At 36.9% G+C, this 21,695-nt stretch overlaps 1 protein-coding gene across 6 annotated transcripts in view; it reads right to left on the reverse strand.

Annotated features, from left to right (window-relative positions):
• Window positions 1–340: 340 nt before the first annotated feature.
• Window positions 341–21,695, reverse strand: part of Gnao (guanine nucleotide-binding protein G(o) subunit alpha) — a 376,676-nt gene continuing 355,321 nt past the window's right edge. For 3 of the 6 annotated variants that reach the window (XM_032601865.1, XM_032601868.1, XM_032601867.1), the window contains one exon: window positions 341–691. In XM_032601865.1, the coding sequence (XP_032457756.1) occupies window positions 504–691 (188 nt within the window). In that variant the 3' untranslated portion in view covers window positions 341–503. 6 annotated transcript variants of the gene reach the window in all.

The raw sequence follows: 21,695 nt of genomic DNA on the forward strand, positions 1-21,695 counted from the left end.
ATCCTTGACATATTGTGTAGATATAGCGTAAAGTCATGGGTCATGAGTCATGTGGATTTATAGTCTTAGGATTAGGTAATTTTTTTTTTAATATTAGCATCTTACTTTGCCTGGTGTAGATAGTTTAAGGGAAGTTTAGTTTAACATAATTTTGGTTCTTTTATTTGCATCTTGCTGTGTCTGAGAAGAGGAGTTTAGGGTAAAACAGCAGATCGCTAAAAGAAGGTAGCAAAGCGAAATTCTTCGTTCGAGTTGTGAGTTGGCAATGTGATAGGAAGATTTCAAAATCTATTTACAATTTAGAGTTTTAGTGTCTAAATTATAATAAAAAATACAGCTATTTGCTTCTCACTAAGCTTGTCGTAAATATTATTTATTTTATACGGAAAAAGATGTAAATTTAATACAAATTTAAAAAAAATTAAGTATCTATTAAAGAAATTTTGATACGTATTAAGAATCAGAAAATTTTTTTATTTGATATTTAATTTATTATCTGAAAATTAATATAGACCGCAGCCTCGTAGATTGTTTGCAATTATCACGTCAGTAACTGCATCAAATACAAATTGAATATTATTGGTATCTGTAGCACAAGTCATATGGCAGTATATCTCCTTTGTAGTTGATTTATTTTTTGCTTCAAATTGTGCTTGAATATAAGCAGCTGCTTCACTATATTCTTGTGCACCTGCGAATGAAAAATCATTAGTGTACCAAACAAAAATATTCGAAACAATTGTAAATAAACGGGTGAAGTGTTGAATTAAAAAAGGACTAAGCATGGCTTAATAATTGCTGAAAATTAATATTCCCTACTGAAAATCCCTGTTAAAAATATACCGATAGATATCCAGCTGATAATAATGGATGCCATGTAGATCCGACATGGATTTTCCAATGGATTGTGACAACGTCTAGGCGGATTTTCCAGCTGAAAATCCAGCTCAAAATAATCTTAAAAAATTGCCGATAAGAAAGTTTTCTGACAATAATTGACAAAAATTGTTTAAACACTTTAAAAAGTAACAAATTTTATGTTAATATCCAGACAACTTTTTTAAATAATATTTTGTTTGTAAAACCTCACATTAATCTGGAAACTATATGTGTTTGAAGCATATCTATTAGCTTTTCGAAGCCCAAATCTTAAGTAAGTCTGCGGTAGCTCATAAATGGAAATTCTGAATTTTGGCCTTCGAAGAAATGACATACCTGATAATATGGTACATATAAACATTGTTTTATCTTTTTTACATTATACCTGAATATATTTAATAGTTTAATTCATTTTTTTAACAATTTAGGAAAAATATAAACAAAAAATTGGATTTTTCATTTTTTGACAATTTAAGGTGTATCCGTCCCCTTAAAGACTTAGCGAACTCATCACTCACTATAAAATCTTACAATTCAGTATACATGGTAAATCCAACGTATTGTCAATTCGCTGTTGTATTAAATTGCGTTAACTGATGTATGAATTAATCTTTCTACCCTCGAGATTAAGCACGAATTCCAGCTTCGAAATTCAGATCCAGGGACAAGATGAAGTAACTCAACCTACGAAATCCACCAGAAATTTTTATGTGAATTAGTGCTTAGTCTCGGGCATAATAGTACATCACACAACTAGCCTACGGCGCCTTTCACTCTCACTTGTGTTCGATCATCATCCTCACTTCCTCCTCACGTCCTCCAGTATCTCATAGCAGAATTTCGTTGTAAATGTAAATTGTGTTCGATGTCGTATGGACCGACAGTACACACACACACACGCACACAAACATAATAATACAAATATCTGAGGCAAAAGTGTTTTTCCCTAGGGGCGAAAGGCAAAAAACACTTTCGCCTCAGATATATGTATATATGTATGTGTGGGTGTGTTTATATGTTTATATGTACACACTAAAAAGGCCTTTCGCCTCAGGCTTGAAAAACTGTACTTTCTCTTCACTTTTTTGTAATCGAAATGCGCGTTTTCGATGCACGTGTTATGAAAAAAGGTGTATTTTACATTATGAGATTTTATAGTAAGTGATGAGTTTGCTAAGTGGCTAAATAGCAAGTCTATCAACCGAAAAATCCTTGGTTTAAGCCCAGGTCTCGGCAAATTTTTTTACGATTATTTTAAGCTGGATTTTAAACTAAAATATCTACCTGGATGTTGTCACAATCCAAACTAAACCTTAACATTTATACAATGACTAATTATTTAGACCAATTAAAAGGAATAATAATCAATTTTATGTAACACGCGAACGATTTTCGTGTTTTTCGTACCTATTAATAGGGACTAAAGTGACTCTTTTTTGACCGGCGGGCAAAAAAGTTATTTTAGCGGGCAATAAAAACCTTTATTGCCCGCAACATTTTTTTTTGTAATTTAAAAAAAAAGTTGATTTTGATAAATTTGCATTATTTATTATTAAATAAAAAATGTACAAACTGTTATGTTCTTGGACAATATATAATTTATAACTAAATATAAATTAACATTGTCGAAATTTCTTATTTTTTTCATTAAAACGCTTTACATAATACATTATTTCATTTTTTCCAATTTGGAATAGGATTTCCGAACATATATCAATTAACACTATTATAACCTATTTTAACCGATTACAACATCGTGAAAAATGTTGCCCAATCGGTGTATATCGGTTATAATTATGTTCATTGGTTTATGTTTGGAAATCTCAGATCACAAAAATGCATTAAAACCGATTAGTTTTTTTTTTTAATCAGGTCTAATTGTTTTTTTTTTGTATGAGGATAGATGTATTGATAATATCAGTAGTTATTTATTCATATTATCAACATATGTATAACTAATTATTTAAAACTAATATTTTTCAGAAATTTTTTCCGCTTAGTCTAGAAAGATGTAGGGGAGAGGGGGACAGGCTTGAACGCGGGGCAATACTATAACTCTTCTATAACTTTTGAGTAAACGCTTCGCCAGTAACATATATGTCATATTTCACCAAAACCAACATGTATACCGTCGGACTTTGCTGTAAGCAGCGGTTATGCGTGCAGGGCCAGTGAATGAAAAATTCTTGAACACTTTCTGTAACTTTTAAAAGTCAGGAACAGTGTGACCATACGCCAGCGTGTCAAAAAATATAATTATTGCGGATCTGTGAGATAAGAAAGTACATGTTTAAAGAATGATTTTTACGCCAGGTCGTTTGTTGTACGTATGTTTTAAGGCTAGATATTGACAATTGAATTTTTTAAAACCATTGGGGCTAGTTTGTACATCAGGTACGGGGCAATACTGTACATAAGATTAACATAGAGAGATATGGACTTGAAATCCATTTTTTATAAACGTGCCTTTAGTACCTTAGTGATAGCTTAAAATTGTTCGTAGATACTAAAAAAAAGATCAGTAAAAATGCGGTATGCTGAAAAAAGCTGTCAAATGCTGGATAAACTGTGGTAAGGGATGACTGATCTATATTAGCGACATGGGTCGCCAATATGATATGAAAGCTTCATCTTCGTCACAGCACTTACAAAAATAAAATAATCCTCTCTTAAACAAATGATGGCCTCTGTTGTGAAGCATTTAATACGTGATTCTGATTGGTTGCTGGTTGGTTGCCTAGGCAACGTGATCAGAACCGCGCTTTAAATTCATAACCCTCAAAACAGTCATAACTCATAACCCTGGTAGAAATGTTTGAGGTGTTTAAAATAAAATGTGGAAACCTTGATAACAGATAAAATATATGTAATATAACTAGCAAGAAATTTTAGTAAAAATTAATCATTACCAAGAGTGTGTAGTATTACAACATGTGTATTGAAAAGTGGCACCCTAACCCTATTTGAAGTAGTAATAAAGTGTGTAAATATTATTTAGTTTTTTTTTTGAAATGTCAGTGAGAAGTTCAATTAAAAGAATAAAGAGTTTGAAGATATACTGTGTATCTATGCCCAAAGTCGCCCTCGGTGAGGTTTGAGAGGTGAATTTAAAGAAAAGTTCAGTATCCGAGTCAGTAAGTTTCAGTCATTATACAATGCTCTTTAAATTGTAAAAAGGCTACTAAACAACTAAAATATGACACTGCCACTTCCTATGTTACCTAGAAATATGTAACCTAGATGATTCTGATTTAACTGTTTTCGTTCATATTTTCACATCCAGGCTCATGCGACTTTTTTAATTGAGCAGGTCAAATTTTACTTATAGCCAGTTACGCAGAAACTACTATCTCTAGCACATTGTATTTCTGGTTTCTAGCATATTTTTACATGGAGAAAGTGATAAATGTTTTGGCTTTTTTGTCAAGGTTTTAAGTAATTAGAATTTTGACTTTTAATAGTTGTGAGAGGTTTTGAGACCGATACCTGATTCTCCATTTTTGCATTTTTTCTCATTCGAAAACTAACAGGTCTAGACAGCTCATATTTTGCATATAGATTTCTTTTGTGATTGTGAAAAGATATTTAAAGTTGAATCGACCTTAACTGAAAAACTTCTAATTTCCATTCCGACACTGATGTGAATGCAAACTCATGCTATACGACTAAATAATAATCATGGGTGTTGTAGTCGAACACCAAAGTATTTCAGTTAACGTTGATTCAACTTTAAATATCTTTTCACAATCACAGAAGAAATCTATATGCAAAATATGAGCTCTCTAGACCTGTTAGTTTTCGAATGAGAAAAAATGCAAAAATGGAGAAACAGGTATCGGTTTCAAAATCTCTCACAACTGTTAAAAGTCAAAATTCAATTAATACCTTGACTAAAAAGCTGAAATACTTATCACTTTCTTCATGTAAAAATACACTGGAAACCAGAAATACAATATGCTAGAGATGGTAGTTTCTGTGTAACTGTCTACGAGCAAAATTTGACGCTAAATTAAAAAATTCATATAGACCTCGATGTGAAAATATGAATGAAAACAGTTAAATCATAATCATGTAGGTTACATGTTTTCTAGGTAGCATAGTAAGTATATGTGTAAAATTTCAGTTATATAGCTTTTTTATAATGTAAATAAATGGCATTATAATGATAGACAAACCCACTGACTCTTATACTGAACTTTTCTTCAAATTCACTATTCAAACCAATGATACCGACATTGAGCATTATTAATATATTTATTAAAAAATAGTTTTGAGGGATTTAGTAACATGTTACATGCTTATAAAATATTAGCAGACGTTAGTGTGCCGCCCAATACTTATGGTAGATTTTCTACCAGTGTTATTAGACAGAGATAGAATCAAGAGCGTGCGAAGCGCTCCGTCATTCCTAGTAAAGTTAAAAACATTATCTGTACAATTTTCTGATTAATTTTTTCACCCCATTCTGTATTTAAATTCAATCTGTATAATATTTCCCCGAGACCGTTATAGGATTGCCCCACCCCTGGGCCATTTTATAAAAGTTATGCATCGTTAAAGTTGTAGACGGATTTTTACAGTGGCCTTTTAGGGGGCTGAAAATTTTTGTATAACAACCTTAATCCAAGTTCTTAAAACCTAATTGATTGATTTTTTTATTTTCTTTTAACGGTTTTAAAATATAAAGCGACAAAAAAAGCGTTCGCCCCCCTCTCCCCTATATCTTAAAGATTTTTCTTTTATCTAAGTTAAGTTATTTGATCATACGAATGCTGAGATATCCTCTTATTATATTAAAATGTGCCAAGTTGATAGTTGTACCCAGATGCAAGTTTACTTCATCCTCAAAACTATCCCTTCAAAGGGTTTGGGGCAAACTGAAAATGAACTGGAAGTCAATTAAAAGTGAATCCGAAGTCGACAGGAAGTTAACCGGAAATGACAGAAAAATAATCAAAAATAATAACAAATGAACTAAACGTGACGGTAAATAACCAGTAATAACCCCGAAATTAACCAGGAGTAAAGCAGAAATTCAGGGTGACACTGGCTGCAGTGGCTGCGCAAACCCTGCACAAGATCATCAACTCATTTGGAAAAGGCAATATGCAGGAGCTACTACAGCTCCCAAAAGGATTGGATGACAAAAGAACTCTGCGGAAGAACTCGGACGCCATGAACAAAGCCTTCCTGTTTGACAAGAAATATAGTGTAAGCATCCCACCCAGAGGAGAATGGGATGACAAAAGAATAAATATCCCGAATGATAGAGACCTGTGGTATACAGATGGATCCAAAAGAAAGGATACTGCAGGAGCGGGGGTATATCAACGACAGAAAGGCAAACGAATAATTTCGCCGTTAGGTCGACACGCCACCGGACTACAAGCGGAGCTGACAGCGATCATGTGGGCAGCGCAAGTGGCACTTGCTGAGAGCACGTACCCGCGTATCTGCTTCAACAGCAAAAGTGCTTTCCAAGCACTAAACAACTTTACCACCAAATTTAGGCTGGTATAGGACTGTTTTCAGACCGTAAACAGACTAGCATTCAAGGCCATGGTCACACTACTATGGGTCCCGGGGCACTGCGGTGTCAAGGGGAACATGATAGCAGATGACCTGGCAAAGTTAGGCGCGAAGAGCAGCCTAATAGGGCCAGAGCCGGCTGTCGGACTCTGATGAAGTCTCATCAAGGAGGAGATCAGGCAATGGGCGAAGAATGAGACAAACCAAATCTGGAGTCAAATCGCCACGTGTGGCAAAACCAAAGCCTTCGTGATAACTGACAATGCGAAAAAACTGGTCCAGAGTAATGACTGGACTTAAAAGAGCAAGAACCAAGCTGCCTGTGGAGATCCTTACAGGACACGGAAGCCTGAATGCTCATAGACATGCAATGGGACTAAGTGGGGACCTATTCTGCAGATTCTGCTGAACGGAAGTGGAGACCCCTGAGCACCTTCTGTGTAACTGCCCTGCTATAGTGAAAAAGAGGTGGCAGCACCAAGGCGCCCTTCTTTTAAAAACGGATGAGGTTCAGGCCAAGCACGTTCCCTGAATTTTCTCATTATGGGAGACGATTGGCGCTTGAAATAGCGATTAAACTAATCTTAAGGGATGCCAAGAGATGACCCATGCATCCAGTGGTCTGAATAAGCCCGACTCATGAACAATAATAATAATAATGAAGCAGAAATTAAGTTCATTCCATTTTAATACGTTTTCGCGTTTCGTTTTAGGCCTGTTCATTAGACTCATCAGTGAGGCATAAAAAACGTAAACTTTTCTTGCGAAACGTTTCTCTGATTAAGGGTACTGCATCATTATGAAAATTAATATATATATATATATATATATATATATATATATATATATATATATATATATATATATATATATATATATATATATATATACTATCAGGGTCAACTCACACCTAACGTTGCTCAGTTGATTAGGTATATATATTTATGTTTATAGCTCTGAAAAAAATTAAAAAGTTTATTACTTATTATAATAATAACTATAAAGTATAAAAAGGTTATGCTATTAAAAATTTCAATGAATTTTCAATAACAAAATTGGATGCCATGTTCAATTTAGATTTCGATAAATCAGCCATTATGGAGAATGATTTAGGTTGCATGAGTGAAATATGTAAATTCTATAATGCTAAAAATTTTAAATTTAAAATATTATGTGATAAGAAGTTTTCTCATTGTTGAAATAGAGGAAACGTTGTATTATCTGACGATATCACTTATCCTTAACGTTTAAAAGAATTAGTTCCTGGAAATACTAACGAAAGTAAACACTTTTAAAATAATATTAGATAATATAATAATACACTTGCCTTCGCAAGTTTTGGAGCTAGATTCTACGCTCTCTTTACGGGAAAGGCCCTCGAAGTATTCAAATAAGTGGTCAAATTTTCCACGATATTTATACTTTACATCCAGACTAAAAAGAAGCCAAAAGATATGGGCAACTATACATCATTGATAACGAAATTGCCTCGTAATCACGATTACAAACTAATGTGTGATGTTCTTCAATGCTATTAAAAGAATTAGATAATTATTTTTGACAAGTAAACATGTACGCTAAATCATACAAAATGATGCACAAAGTCGAAATGGAAAATCCAAATCGTTTGAAAAACAACAACGCTGAGTTTAATAGTAAAGAAATTATAATGTATTTAACACGCAATTCTAATCATGATAAACGTAAATATAACGCAGCTTAATACGATGAAGTAGCTGTGGTATTTATAGGTGAAAATGGTTAAACACCAGAAGATCAAGATGTATGTATATATTCAAAACATAGAGCACCTTATAATATACTGTACTTTAGAAAACATGTAGATCCTATGTCATATTCACTTATGTATTCTAATGGAGGTTTTGTATAGATGCCCAATATGAAAAATAAAAATAACAAAAACAATATTTTAATGCTACAATTTTACTCTCGTAAATTCAGCATTAGAAACGATTTTAATCTTAGTGATTTAGGAGATGTTTAAGAAATTCATTCACTAAGGATTAAATCGGTCTGGCCGAGTGACTTTGGTCAGAGTTTATTTAAAGCCGACGTTTCGAACACATACTATGCTCCTTTTCAGGGCTACAACAGAATTGAAAAACAGAAAAACACAAAAAATAGCAATCACAAATTATTGTCTTCTCAACGAAACACAACTTCAGTCAACCAAATCTTACCTCAGACGGAAAAGACTCGTCAATTAGCTGATTGAGTCTGGCTACAGCGCGATATTATCAACGAAGCGACTAGAGTTGGATAAAAAAATTTTAAATATAAATTATGTAATTATACCATGAAACAAACCAACAAGGTCAAAGCGACTCACGAAAAATATCTTCACAATCCGCGTTCACGCTATATAAAAAAAATTTAGATTACCAGAAAGCAAAATGAAATGGGCATAGTAAGTTACGTAGTAGGTATCTTAAAAGTTGTTTCTAATAGATCATCATAGATCATAGAGATATCAGTCCTTTTAATTAAATTTTTCGAGTAATTTATATTTGTCCAAAAATAAAGTATAAGCATCTTCTGTAACATTTTCATCACTAACATGAAAACACTGATTGTTCTGTCGTAAAATATTAGTATGGTAGCTATAATTGATAATGTATGTTAGCAAAATATGAATGGGTATAAATTTACGCTGTCCACGAATATATTATTATTATACTCAGACACTAATATCTATGAAGCGTACCATCTAGACTTCGTCATCGACCACCATGTATACTTAGACAACGCCCTCGAATGATTTTTACATCTACACAAGAAAAACCACGGTGCAAACTACCTAGATCTTGTCATCGACCACCCTATAAACCTAGACGCCGTCCTCGTATGATTCATTTACCTGTACACCCAAACCATGGAGCGCACCACCTAGACGTCGTAATCAGCCACCCTGTATACCTAGACACCGCCCTCAAATGATTTTTACACCAAGACACCGAAAACTACCTGGACCATGTCATCAGCTATCCTGGCCACCTAGTTACTGTTACTGCTCTGGAACGCAGAGTATGCACTGGCAACCTTTTAATTCTGAATATCGTAATATATTATATTATATTTTCTTGAGAAAGCAATATCCATCTGTATATAGCTATGCGGTCAACTTCACGGTCCTAACACTTCTTGCGGCTAACTTAACGGATCTACCAAATTTCGGACTGAAGAAGAAAAACGTGATTTTAGCATTTGTGGATTATACACTTACATATTTAACAAATAAGCAGCCTTTTCACTAATATTTTTGTTGAAAATCATTATTTAGCTCAAAAAACATTCTAGTAAGCCAAAAAAAACTTACCAACAGTGATGATCAGCAATTTTTTTATATAATCAAAAATCCGACCACTAATATAAAAGTGAATAGTGTTGCGGGCGCCAAAGCTTTGTCTGCTTCCCAAACTCGCCTTCGTGGCGCTACTGTGCCACTTGATATTTATACATAACTATTCTTTTGAGGATTTATTTTGGCACCGATTCAGCATTTTGAGGATTATATAGTCTTCAGAGGATCGATCCTCAAAAAACGAGTGTATACTTCCTGTCTTTTGCAGATTTTTCTAGAGTCTATTTACTCAGAGTCTGTCGAAGTGTGTATGATTGCTTCAACACAACTCTGAATGAAGGGACTAAACATCCTCAAAAGGTGAGTCCATATTATAATATGTGTGCGCGCGCGCGTGTGTGTGTGTGTAGACTAGGGGTTTTTCGAGAGACGTAAATTTTGAATACGTTTTTTCGAAGGACTTTTTTTTGCGAAGAGTTTTTTTTCGAAGGTTTTTTTTTTTGAAAAAATTAAAGTTTTTTTGCACTTTCTAGAGAGTTGTTATATGTAAGGATGTATGAGTCACGTATTCGGACGTTTTACGTTGTAACGTGGCGGATGCTCACTGGGATGGAAGGCCCAGCGAACAACTCCCGAACACCAACGTTGACAATAAAAGAATAATCCGGCCGAATTTATTAATAACAGGGCGCCAGGCCGAACTACACTTTGCCCGCGACACAATACTCTCGCCTTCTACCGCGGCTGTGAAACTCTTTCCCTCGCGAGGAGGTTCCAATGACGAACACAAAGTATTTCGGGTGATACTCTCGGTCTTACGACTATGCGAAATAGCGGGTGATTAGGGACTAAACAACACTTTGCTCAATATTTAATTACTAAAGTAAGAAAGAATTTTTATTTACTCTTTGTCTGACCACAAGTTATACAACTCAACTTCTAATAGAATGCGTTAATTCCGACTTTCAAACTCACTCTCACTCACACAATTCTCGTCGCGCCGCGTACTTCGAAATTCTCTCGCGCCACGTGGCATCAATGAATGTTGACTCGTCGTGCTGCTGGCCGTGCGGTTTCCCCCTCTCCGCACTGCCGACTCTCCAGCGCTGCTGCCTCGTGGTCTCGGCGCGCTTGCTTCCGTTGGCGGGAGTCAAAGCAGCGCTGCTCGGATCCGGGAGTTGCCGCTCTGGTCAGCCGAGTGTGCGATTGCGTCGTCTGCTCCGGTAACTGACGTGCGATGAAGCTGCTGGCCACGACTCCTCTCTCCTCTCGTTACTACTACAATCACCCAAAATATTAGCAATTACTGCCATTGGGGCGACTCCAGTAACGAGAGCGAGGCGAGGCTTCTGTGCACAGTGATGACGAGCTAATCTCGTCACAACGTAAAGAAGGACATTTCACCAGGAGAGACATTTCGCTAGCAGGGACATTTCGCCAAAAGGCATTTCACCAGTAGGATAATTCGCTAATAGGACATTTCGCCAGTAGGGTCATTTCGCCAGAAACATGTTGTTTTACGTCTGAGCTTCCACTTTAACACTGAAATCAGTTAGCGTTATTTAAAAATTTTCCTAACCCAAGAATCTTTGTTAAGATGATAGGTAAGTCAACTGAATAACCTACATGAGAATAACATGGTGCAAAGCTAGTTTTTCTGTTTGACTCACCCGCCATTTTTACTTGAATTAAGAAACTCGGTACTAGAATCAACTGCAATACAAGCCAATGACGGTAATGGGGTTAGTAAGGTAATGTTTTTTAATCATGTGAGTCTGCCAAATAACTTATACAACTTTATATACATATATTTTCGTGTATCAGAAGTTATGCGGACAAAATTCGAGACGAAAGATAACTTATATATAATGTGCTTCTTACAATACTCTTTGGTGGTACTCCTTCTGTCAAATGAAGAAGTACAGATAGTTTATTGGCCTTTTTATATGAGAAACTAATGGCCCGCGACAGAGGCAGTTTCATGAACTGGGATAATGAGTTACAAGTATCTCAATAAAAAAGTCGTAGTAATTGTGGGATCATTAGGAACGTTAGCAACAGCAAGTTAAAACATCGCTAAAAGCGAAACGCGTTGCTTTTCACATAAGGCACTCGCCGATATTTAAAGGTTCGCTGATGAACACATACACACACAAAGTATGCAGATATTCAAATATTATTGATAAATTCATTAAACTGTAATGGGGTAAGACTTGATGATGAGAGGAAACATCGTTATTTTATCCTGTTCTAATTACCGGTTGTGTTATCAGATGGTATTTTCAATATACTGACCATGCTTTATAGAAGAAATTCGTATTCTTATAAAACAGATCAATTTTTCAGATTCATTAATTGCATAATCTAAATAAAACTACTCAGTTTCATTCGAATACTTTTATTGATCTGCTGCAGCAAAAAATAATGTTGAATTTTCATGACCATTGATTTGTGTATAAAAGATTTTAGGGATTGTAATGATAATAACATAAAATATTTATAAGTTAATAATACGATTAGAAAATAATAACCAACGGGACCTTTTTCGCAATAGCATTATTTCAGCTAAGGAAACAGACTAAACTATTCCTGATAAATGCTGAACTACGGGATAATACTTATTTAACGTGGTGGGTCAGTATTTATTTGTTTCTGTTCCTTTTTGCGTGTAACGGGCCTAATCTTCAGTCACGACAGTGGAGCCAGCACTTCCATCCGTCTAGCAGCTACGGCTATGCCGGAGCCTGAATGGCAGTACGACACTGTAACGTACGACAGTCACGCCATCTACGACATGTTGTACGACACTTATGACGGTTTATGTCGCGGTATTGTTGCGGCCTATAGTTTCGGACTTGTGTGTCTTATCTAAATAGTTCTTAATTCTGTTACTATAAGGTTAAATGAGATTTATATTTATGGAGCAAATTATATCATTCTGTGCGTTAAAAGTATAAGCTGGTGTATTTTAGCGAATTAATAATTTTAAGATTTTCCGTAAAAGCCACGGAGTCATGCTAGCAAATGGTGTAAGGAGTGAAGTTGCCTTAGATTACTAATAGTGTTATTCTATAGTTATATTTATGTAGTTTATGAGTCGAATCGTTTGTCTAATTTTAATATTGAAGTTTACACTCCATATTTAGTTAGAACTTATTTTAGATTTTAGTTTGTTTTGACTTTTCAATTTTAAATTATATACATACACACATATATCACTAATAATTAGAGAAAAATAATAACTATCAAACAATATTATTATGTACCAACAATATATGCAATATAATTTACAATTTGTTGAATTGCACAAGTGTTCCATGTATGCGTATCCTGCCTTCAATAAAGTACTTCAATGGAATTATTAGATAAGTGATTTATTATAAATTAAAAACAAAAATTATTGTTTAAAACTTTTTCTATTAAGCATTTACTTTGTGGAATTTATTTTATTGTTGCAGGATCTTCAATGTTTATGATGTTTGTAGCAGATGAATTTTTCTATCAGCCACTTGACTAGTGAAGTATATTATTTTTAATTTATTAAAATTCTTATTTATCTTGTATATAAATAATTTTGTTGCATTTTATTGCAAAGTATAATGCCATTGATATTTCATTATAGTTGAAAATTGCATAAAAATTTGTTTTCGGTTAAAATTATGATTAAAATATTGTTCTTATTTTAATTTTTATTATTATTATTATTAATTTTTCAATGCAATAATGATTGTTATTTATGATTGTTATAATTTGCTATGTATAATCTAGTTACAATTTAATTAATGAATACAATGCATAAATTACAATTAAGTAAAAGTATCTTGTTCAATATTTGTCGTCGATTCTGTGATGCAGTAACCATATATCATTGAGTTAATGATTTACATTTTTATAATTATGAGGCATAGTGTTACGTTCAGAGCAAGCAAGATTAAAGATTTATTGTTTTAGACTTTGTGTTTATATGCGGTATTTGTATATGTAAGTTATACACATCTACTCTGCTGATAGCTCGAGATTAAAATTGGCATTATCACAACCAATTCCATTTAAACTATTTTAATCTATTTTAATGTGCTTAAAATCGCTGAAAATAATGCGACAATGTCAGGTTTAATCCAAAGTAATTGTATCGTTTTTAAAAGATTATATTATAACTAAAAGTAATAAATTTGAATTATATTGGATTGTTTGATAGTTAATCGTAATTAATGTTATGCCAAATGAAATTGTTTCTAATAGCATATAATTAAAATCATTTTAATCGTTTTTAATGTACAGTATTAAAATCGCAAATAATATATAATTCTATCGTTTTTGATCGTGTTTAATGCAAATCATTAAAATTATTTTTAACTACTTACAACGCAATTAAAAGTGATAAACTTCAATTCTTTGTGATTGTTAGTTGATAAATCCGAATTACACAAAAAAAAAAAAAAAATTGGGCGCGCACTCCCTGTGACCCATCATGGCTGACCCGAAACACCGACACCGTTTGAAAGCATTTTTATACTTAAATGCCAAAAACTATGGAGCGTTCTTACTAGACTTAATGATTGGCGATCTGGAGCTCCTAGATAGAAGTTGCATTACTCCACTCTCAAAAATTTGAGTGCATTAAAACTGTACATCTTAGTATTTAAATTTAATAATATTTTGTAAATGTGAGATAATACATCATCGCTCCCTACGAAGAGTAGTACATTTTTGATCTCGCACCAAAGACATAGTACATTTGGTTATTCGCCTCGAAGACTAGCACTTTTTACTTTTCACCGCGAAATAGCACGTTTTACGGCTCAAATTAATGCTATTTGTAGTATGAGAAATACTTATGATAATTTAATAATTTTTATACTAGCTGACTCTTTGCATGTAAATATTACTATGTACTACTTTGACGCGAAACGTGCTAGTCTTTGCGGCAAAGACGCGGAACGTGCTGGTCTTTGCGGCAAAGACGCGAAACGTATTAGTCTTCGTAGAGAACAAAGATATTATATGCCTGATTGTGAGAAAACATGAAATACTGTGCACAAATATTACTATAAAAAGAACGCTTTTCTGAGTTGCCAATATAAATTTGTAATAATGTGAAGCATTTTGAAAAATCATGAAAATTTGTAAAAATTATGACTGGTTTTATGTTAGTGATGCTGTAAATTTAAATGTAAAATTTTTAATTTCCACATTTTTTACATTCTAACACAATTATTCAAAGTTTTTCACATTTATCATTTCCACAACATTTTTATTGTATTGAACAATAAACAATTAAAAAGTATTTAAATCTTTTACTTATATTATATGTATTTATAGTCTCTCGAACTAATGTTAGAGACTTGTGGATCTCGATGGACTAGTTGGCAATAAACAAAAACACTCTCAACCGTTAATTTGAATTAATATGCCGTAAGAAAAGGCTTTGATATTTATTGAAAGATAGAGTGTATTTACAAGTGCTTAAACTACGGAAAGAAATGAAGGCTACAGTATTAAAGTACCGACGCGAGAACAACGATATTGTTACGGACGACACTGCGAGGCGAGTACGTGCGCTCACAGTGTTTCGGCAATACGTACTGACTATACAATCAGCGAGAGCGGCAGAAGGCCGCTCGCGCAACAGGCGGAGAGAGAGAGAGAGAGAGAGAGAGAGAGATAGAGAGAGAGAGAGAGAGAGAGAGAGAGAGAGAGATAGAGAGAGAGAGAGAGAGAGAGAGAGAGAGATAGAGAGAGAGAGAGAGAGAGAGAGAGAGAGAGAGAGAGAGAGAGAGAGAGAGTAGAAGCGAGTGAGCGTGCGTTGCCATGGCAACGCTTTTTTCGGTGCCTTGCGAGCAGGCAAATAAGTTCGAATTCGAGCGATAACACCTCGCCTCTCGAACCTTCTCGCTCTCTCTCTCTCGGCGTAACCGTCTAATTTTTCGAACATACCGCCCTTCTTTGCCTCGCAGCAACAAAGAGACCGGCGATCAACACATAACATTATTTAAAGATAGGAAAACCTACTTCGAGAGAAGCTAGTCCCTATCATGACTCTACCGATCGAATGTTCTCACTAAAATTTCTTTGGAATCAATCCTTATATCGAACCTTCGATCAACAACAAATTTACAACAATTTAAGTTTAACAACTTTACAATAAATTCGAAACAATGTTAAATTCGCCTATATACTTGAATAATCTAATGCAAAATTTCTAGCAAAGCTAATACTAAAGAACAAAATAATAACTAGACTCTAATGAATCTACATTTAAACATTCGACTAGGATGCTATCTATTCACGAGCTAAGCGAGTTTACAGTGTAGGTGTTGTGTGTAAAATCTCTTCGATTGATGACACTGGGAAACTCTTCAGTCTTGACTGGACTCAGGTTGAAGGCTGGAGACTGCCCTCTGCGCACTCTCGTCCGAGGGCAGAAAGATGACCTTCACAACTGGTCGCTGGAACTCGGAATTGGCACTACGGATGGTAACAACAAGAACTAGACCATCCTTCCCTGGATGTACCGCTGTAATTCGACCCAGTGGCCACTTGGATGGAGGGCAGAGCTCGCCCTTCAGAAGCACCAAGTCGACTACGACCAACTGGCGTCCAGGGGTCAGCCACTTGTTTCTCTGCTGTAAATGATGCAATACTTCCAGTCGGCGTCGCTCCCAGAAATGGTTTCTCATAACCGAGAGTAGCTTCCACCTGCAAGTGCGAGATTTTAGATTCACGTCTTCAAAGGGCTCGGGTAATATATTGAGAGGAGCGTTCACAAGAAAGTGACTAGGCGTAAGCGCCACCGAATCAGTGGACTCAGAGCTCAGTGGGCAGAGCGGCCGAGAATTTAAGCATGCCTCGATCTGAGCAGCTACTGTCGACATTTCCTCGAACGTTAATGACGTGTCTCCAATGACACGTTTGAAGTGATGATTAAAACTTCTCACTGCCGATTCCCATAGTCCTCCGAAATGAGGAGCTCTAGGAGGTATAAAAGACCATACTATACCGTCCTTCGCCAATGCAGCTGCCTCCTCCTGCGATACTGATGAAGCCCGTTGGAATAACTTGGCAATTTCTGTTGCTGCGCCCTTGAAGTTGGTGCCGTTGTTGCTGAATACCATCCTAAAAAGTCCACGCCGTGCGGTAAATCTGCGAAACGCAGCTAGAAACGCAACAGTGAACAAATCAGACACCACTTCAATATGAATGGCCCGAACAACCATCCACACAAAGATCGCTATATATCCCTTTGTAGACTTGGCACCTATGCCCTTGGAGAACAATATTGGAAACGGTCCCGCATAGTCCAGACCGGTGTATGCGAAAACTCGCTGGGGAGTAACTCGATATGATGGAAGCGGTGCCATTTCCTGCTGTACACTCTGAGCAGCGTAGCGAATACATCTATGGCAGCGCCGATAAACTCCTTGTACAACTCTTAACCCAAGTGAAATCCAATACGTCCTGTGGAGGGAACTGAGCATCACCTGGATACCTCCATGAAGAGTCTGACGATGTACCTCCTCAATCAACCTCTTGACTATAATACTAGATGATGGCAGTATAATCGAGTGCTTCTCATCGTACTGCAAGAACGAATGCTGCAATCGGCCTCCAACTCGGAGCAAACCCTGTGGACAAATAAATGGTGCCAGTCGCAGTAAGTGACTGCGAGATGACAATCGTTGTTTACTTCTGAGACACCGCAATTCCTCTTCGTAGTGCTGACTTTGCACATAACGAATCAGACCGACTCGAGCAGCCTCCATCTCCTCGGCAGTAAAATGACCAGTGCAGCGATTTCCTCTGGGTTTGCCTGCATTCGAACGCCATCTGTAAACACAAGCCAAAATTCGCAACATCTTTGGAAAATTCGAAAACTTCTCCAAATAAGACAGAGATTGTGATTCTTGATTCTCGTCAACCTTCTTCTCAACAGCAACCTGTGCATTTACTACATCTGGCGAAATATCCACGGGCAATCTATCAATTACCTTCCTCCAATCATTCCTGATCCATTCAGGTCCCTCCCACCACAGGGAAGACTGCTGAAGCTGCTCCGACGAAAACCCTCGAGTTGCACAATCGGCTGGATTGTCTTCGGACTTGCTGAGCACGCAGTCTATACGTTTTGAGCGAGCAAAATCTGGATCAGCAAGCTGCAAGCCCCTGATGTGATCCCAATTGGACACTACGACCTCTTCTCGCGACAAAAATCCCGTTACCTCTCTCAATACCAACGCCGAAAACTCCAAACAAAATGCTGAGTTCAACGTGGACTTTAATTGAAGAAAAACTTCACCCTTTGACACCGCAGAAGGACTTGCACCAACACCAACCACAGACACAAAAACAGGCTTAATCTTTGCGGACAAACATTGCACTACTCTTTGCGTGACAAAAGAGACCTCTGCACACGGATCAATCAAGCATCTAGCGTACATCGAATTACCATCTACGGATTGAAGTAAGACCTTGGCTGTGGCCATCAACCGGGTCCTACCCACCACTGTTGTACTTTCTGAAACCTCCAGCATACTTGACTTACCAGGCGCGCTAGAAGAGCCCTTCTAACCTGTTGAATTTGAAGAATCCGCAGCCTCTCCCCCTTGTCGTCGATCCGAGTGAATCTTCGTGTGGTGTCTGCCCTTACAATTAGCGCAACGATTTTGAGAGGTGCAATCAGCCAAAAAATGTCCAGATCTCAAACAATTGAGACAGAATCTCTCCTTTTTACAATGTTCAAAGCGAGCGGAAGTCGACATACCATTGAACCTTGGACACGCTTGTAGCTGATGAGGGCCCTTACATAAGCTACATTTTACAGAGGCATTGCAATTGCCTTTAGCAAACGACGTGCTAGTTGCGCTGGCTGAGACTGACTCACGCCGAGACGAACGATTCGAACCATTACCCTTCTGGCTAGACTGTTTGGTAGGCGGCTCCGCATACCATCTGCATCCTGATCAAGCGAGGACGCACGAGTTTCGAGAAAATTTGTGAAAGCTGAAAATGTCGAAAAACCTACCACCGACTCTTGCGAAATACGCCACCCTTCTCGCGTCTCATTATCCAACTTGCGTTCGACCATATGGATAAGCCAACTGTCCCAATGTTCGCACAGGCAACCTACATCCTTGAATGTTTTAAGCGCGGCTTCCGCCTTATCCAGTAAATCGATCAACTCTCCCGGTGATGTCCGCTTAACCGGTTTCATATCGATCAGCAATTCCATATACGTATGCTTGCGTCTCGTAGGGTTATCGTACCTGCGCATCAATTTTTGCCAAGCCAAGTCAAAACTAGCACCCGTTAACGGAAGACCCTTTACTCTGAGCGCTGCATCTTGATAGCATCCGGTAAGTTGGCCTTGTTTTTCACCATCGAAAATTACTCCTTGAAGGTCTCCCATTCCTCTGCTTTTTCGGAAAATTTCGGGATATGACACTTCGGCATTTTCGCGAACTCCGACGGACCCGGAACAGGTGGCGCGTGTACGACCTGACTATTTTGCGCGCCTGCAGCGGTTATCGTTGGCCTCGCGGCGATTTCCAAGTCTTCAATTGACTGAAGCACATCCGCTTTACTCTCCACATAAGTCGACTCAACCTCGAGATACTCGTTGTTCTCGAAGTACGCCTCGCCTTTGAAAGCCGACCTATTCGCTTGCAGGACCAGATCCCTTTGAGTGTACTAGGACCAATACGACTCTAACCAACTCAAACGCGTGCGTATGTGCGGCAGTGTCCGAGCAGATGCCGCTAATCTTGCCGTATTACGATCAGCAAGAACCCGCTTATGCGCTTCTGCTTAACTAATTCTGCAGCCGCATCAGCCATTGTTGCAGAGTGCCAACTCGATCAAATACGACTAATACAAGTAAACCGAAACTTGATTTCGAAATTCTATCAGCGATCGAACTACGAGTAGAGAGCGAGTCAAAAAAATAAAAATGATGCTTAAGTGCCGCCGAAGGTCCGCATACACACGGACACTAATTAATATGGCCGTCGAGACGCCAATGCGCGAAGAAATGCGCTGTGTGGTGCGGCCCCCGCGGCTTAACGACGCACGACAGCGAAAATGTCCGTCTCGTCCGGACGGCGAGCCGAGCAACGAGCGACGCGCCGAGCGAGAGAGCTTGCGCCGGCCGTTGAACTGCACACAGCTGCTAGTGCGAATGCACGAACGAAAGAGAGAGAGAGAGCGAGACTAAGAGCGAATACCGATCTGCCGCTGCCTCAACGTGGCCTGACGATGCCAAGTGAGCGAGAGCGAGACAGAGCAAGCGAGAGAGAGAGAGAGAGAGAGGGAGATTAGATTAGATTAGATTAGATTAATTGGTTTTATTTTACGTACAATGTGTTGTACGATCAATTATGTACAGCAGGAGTAGTAAGAGTACAGGCATAATAATAGCATAAGATGTCTGTTGTGGTAGATGTGTAGTGTGATGATAAGGTGAGAATGAGTTAAGCGAGAGTGTGTGAGTGTGTGCGTGTGCGTGAGTGTGAACATGATGTTCATGTGTTTTCGAGTTCGAAGAAGTGCTCTTTAGCTAGTTTCTTGAAACCTGAGATAGAAGCAGTATTACGAATGTGTGATGGTAGGTTGTTCCATAGGTATGAGGCGCTGATATGAAACGAGTTCCTCAGCGTCTCCGTCGCGAAGGTAGGAATATCCAGAGGTGTCTCCTCCCCCCTAACAGGCTGGAGTGTCACGCGGAAGTCGAAGTTATATTTTATACATTATACAAAGTTGTATTGTGATGAATGATATTCTACACGCTAACTGAAATATAGAGAAAAATGAATTATGAATATCTTATTTCTTGTATTACCTAATTTTTAATCTATATTCAGTCATCTTATCTGTTACCTCATTCTCGTCTGCAAACATATATCAATATTTTACGGCATTTTCAAACAGTACGCCATTTGAATAAGTATAAACCGTCATTAACATTCCTTATTCTCTACGGATATATTACATGATTGACCAATACTTAGAATGTTTGCTTCGGGTAAGGCTCCTTTTTTTATTTAAAGATTGCTATACGAAATTCTAAATTATATTAAATCTAGAGATTAAAATCAGAGAGCGAGAGAGAGAGAGATTGATTGATAATATTTATTAACGCCAAGGTCAAGGACCGTATGGCGAACTCAAAGTACATACAGAAAGATACAGGTGTTAAGGCGAAGAATGTACATAGTATAAGATTATAGCATAAAATATACAGATTATAAGAGTAATTTTGCTCTCTCTCGTTCGCAACTAGAACCAGAAAAGTACAATAAAAATAACGGTGAGAAATTACAAGAAAAACCAAATATTATGGATAAAATCGTAAGTAGTAATACAAATGTGTACGCTAACTAAACGCTAAACACTTATGCTACGTAATGTTGTTCGAGGCTTAATAGATACTCGTATAAACGAACTTTAAAAGTTTCGACGGTGTTACATAGTTTAATTGCGCACGGAATAGCGTCCCAGAAATACATGCTCTGGATAGAAAAAGCGTTCTTATACAGTTCTGAGAGAGAGAGAGAGAGAGAGAGAGAGAGATATTAAATTTAAAGAAATGTATGAATTACATAAAATACAAATCAGCTTTTTTATTAGAAAATCGCAAAATAGTATATTTTGACACTAATGTGATTTCAGCTGTGTAAGATCGATTGTGTGAAAAGGTCTCGTGAGACCCTGGTAGAAAATCACCCATTTAAAATGGCCCTAAAAGCAAAAACTGACTAAGTAAAATGTAAAAAAACTGGACATTCTAAATGTCCCAAAAGTAGTGATATCTTGTGTATTTTTTATAGGTGAGAATTAAATTTCATGAAAATATCAAAAAATCAATTCTTTTTTTTGGATGCAAGATACAAAATTATTAATATTTAGGCGTAAACTGAATAATTTAAATAATTCAAATATATGGCGAAGCTCGTAGGGCTTGTGTGTAACA

The sequence above is a fragment of the Nasonia vitripennis genome (assembly GCF_009193385.2).
Source record: "Nasonia vitripennis strain AsymCx chromosome 3 unlocalized genomic scaffold, Nvit_psr_1.1 chr3_random0011, whole genome shotgun sequence".
Taxonomy (NCBI): Eukaryota; Metazoa; Arthropoda; class Insecta; order Hymenoptera; family Pteromalidae; genus Nasonia; species Nasonia vitripennis.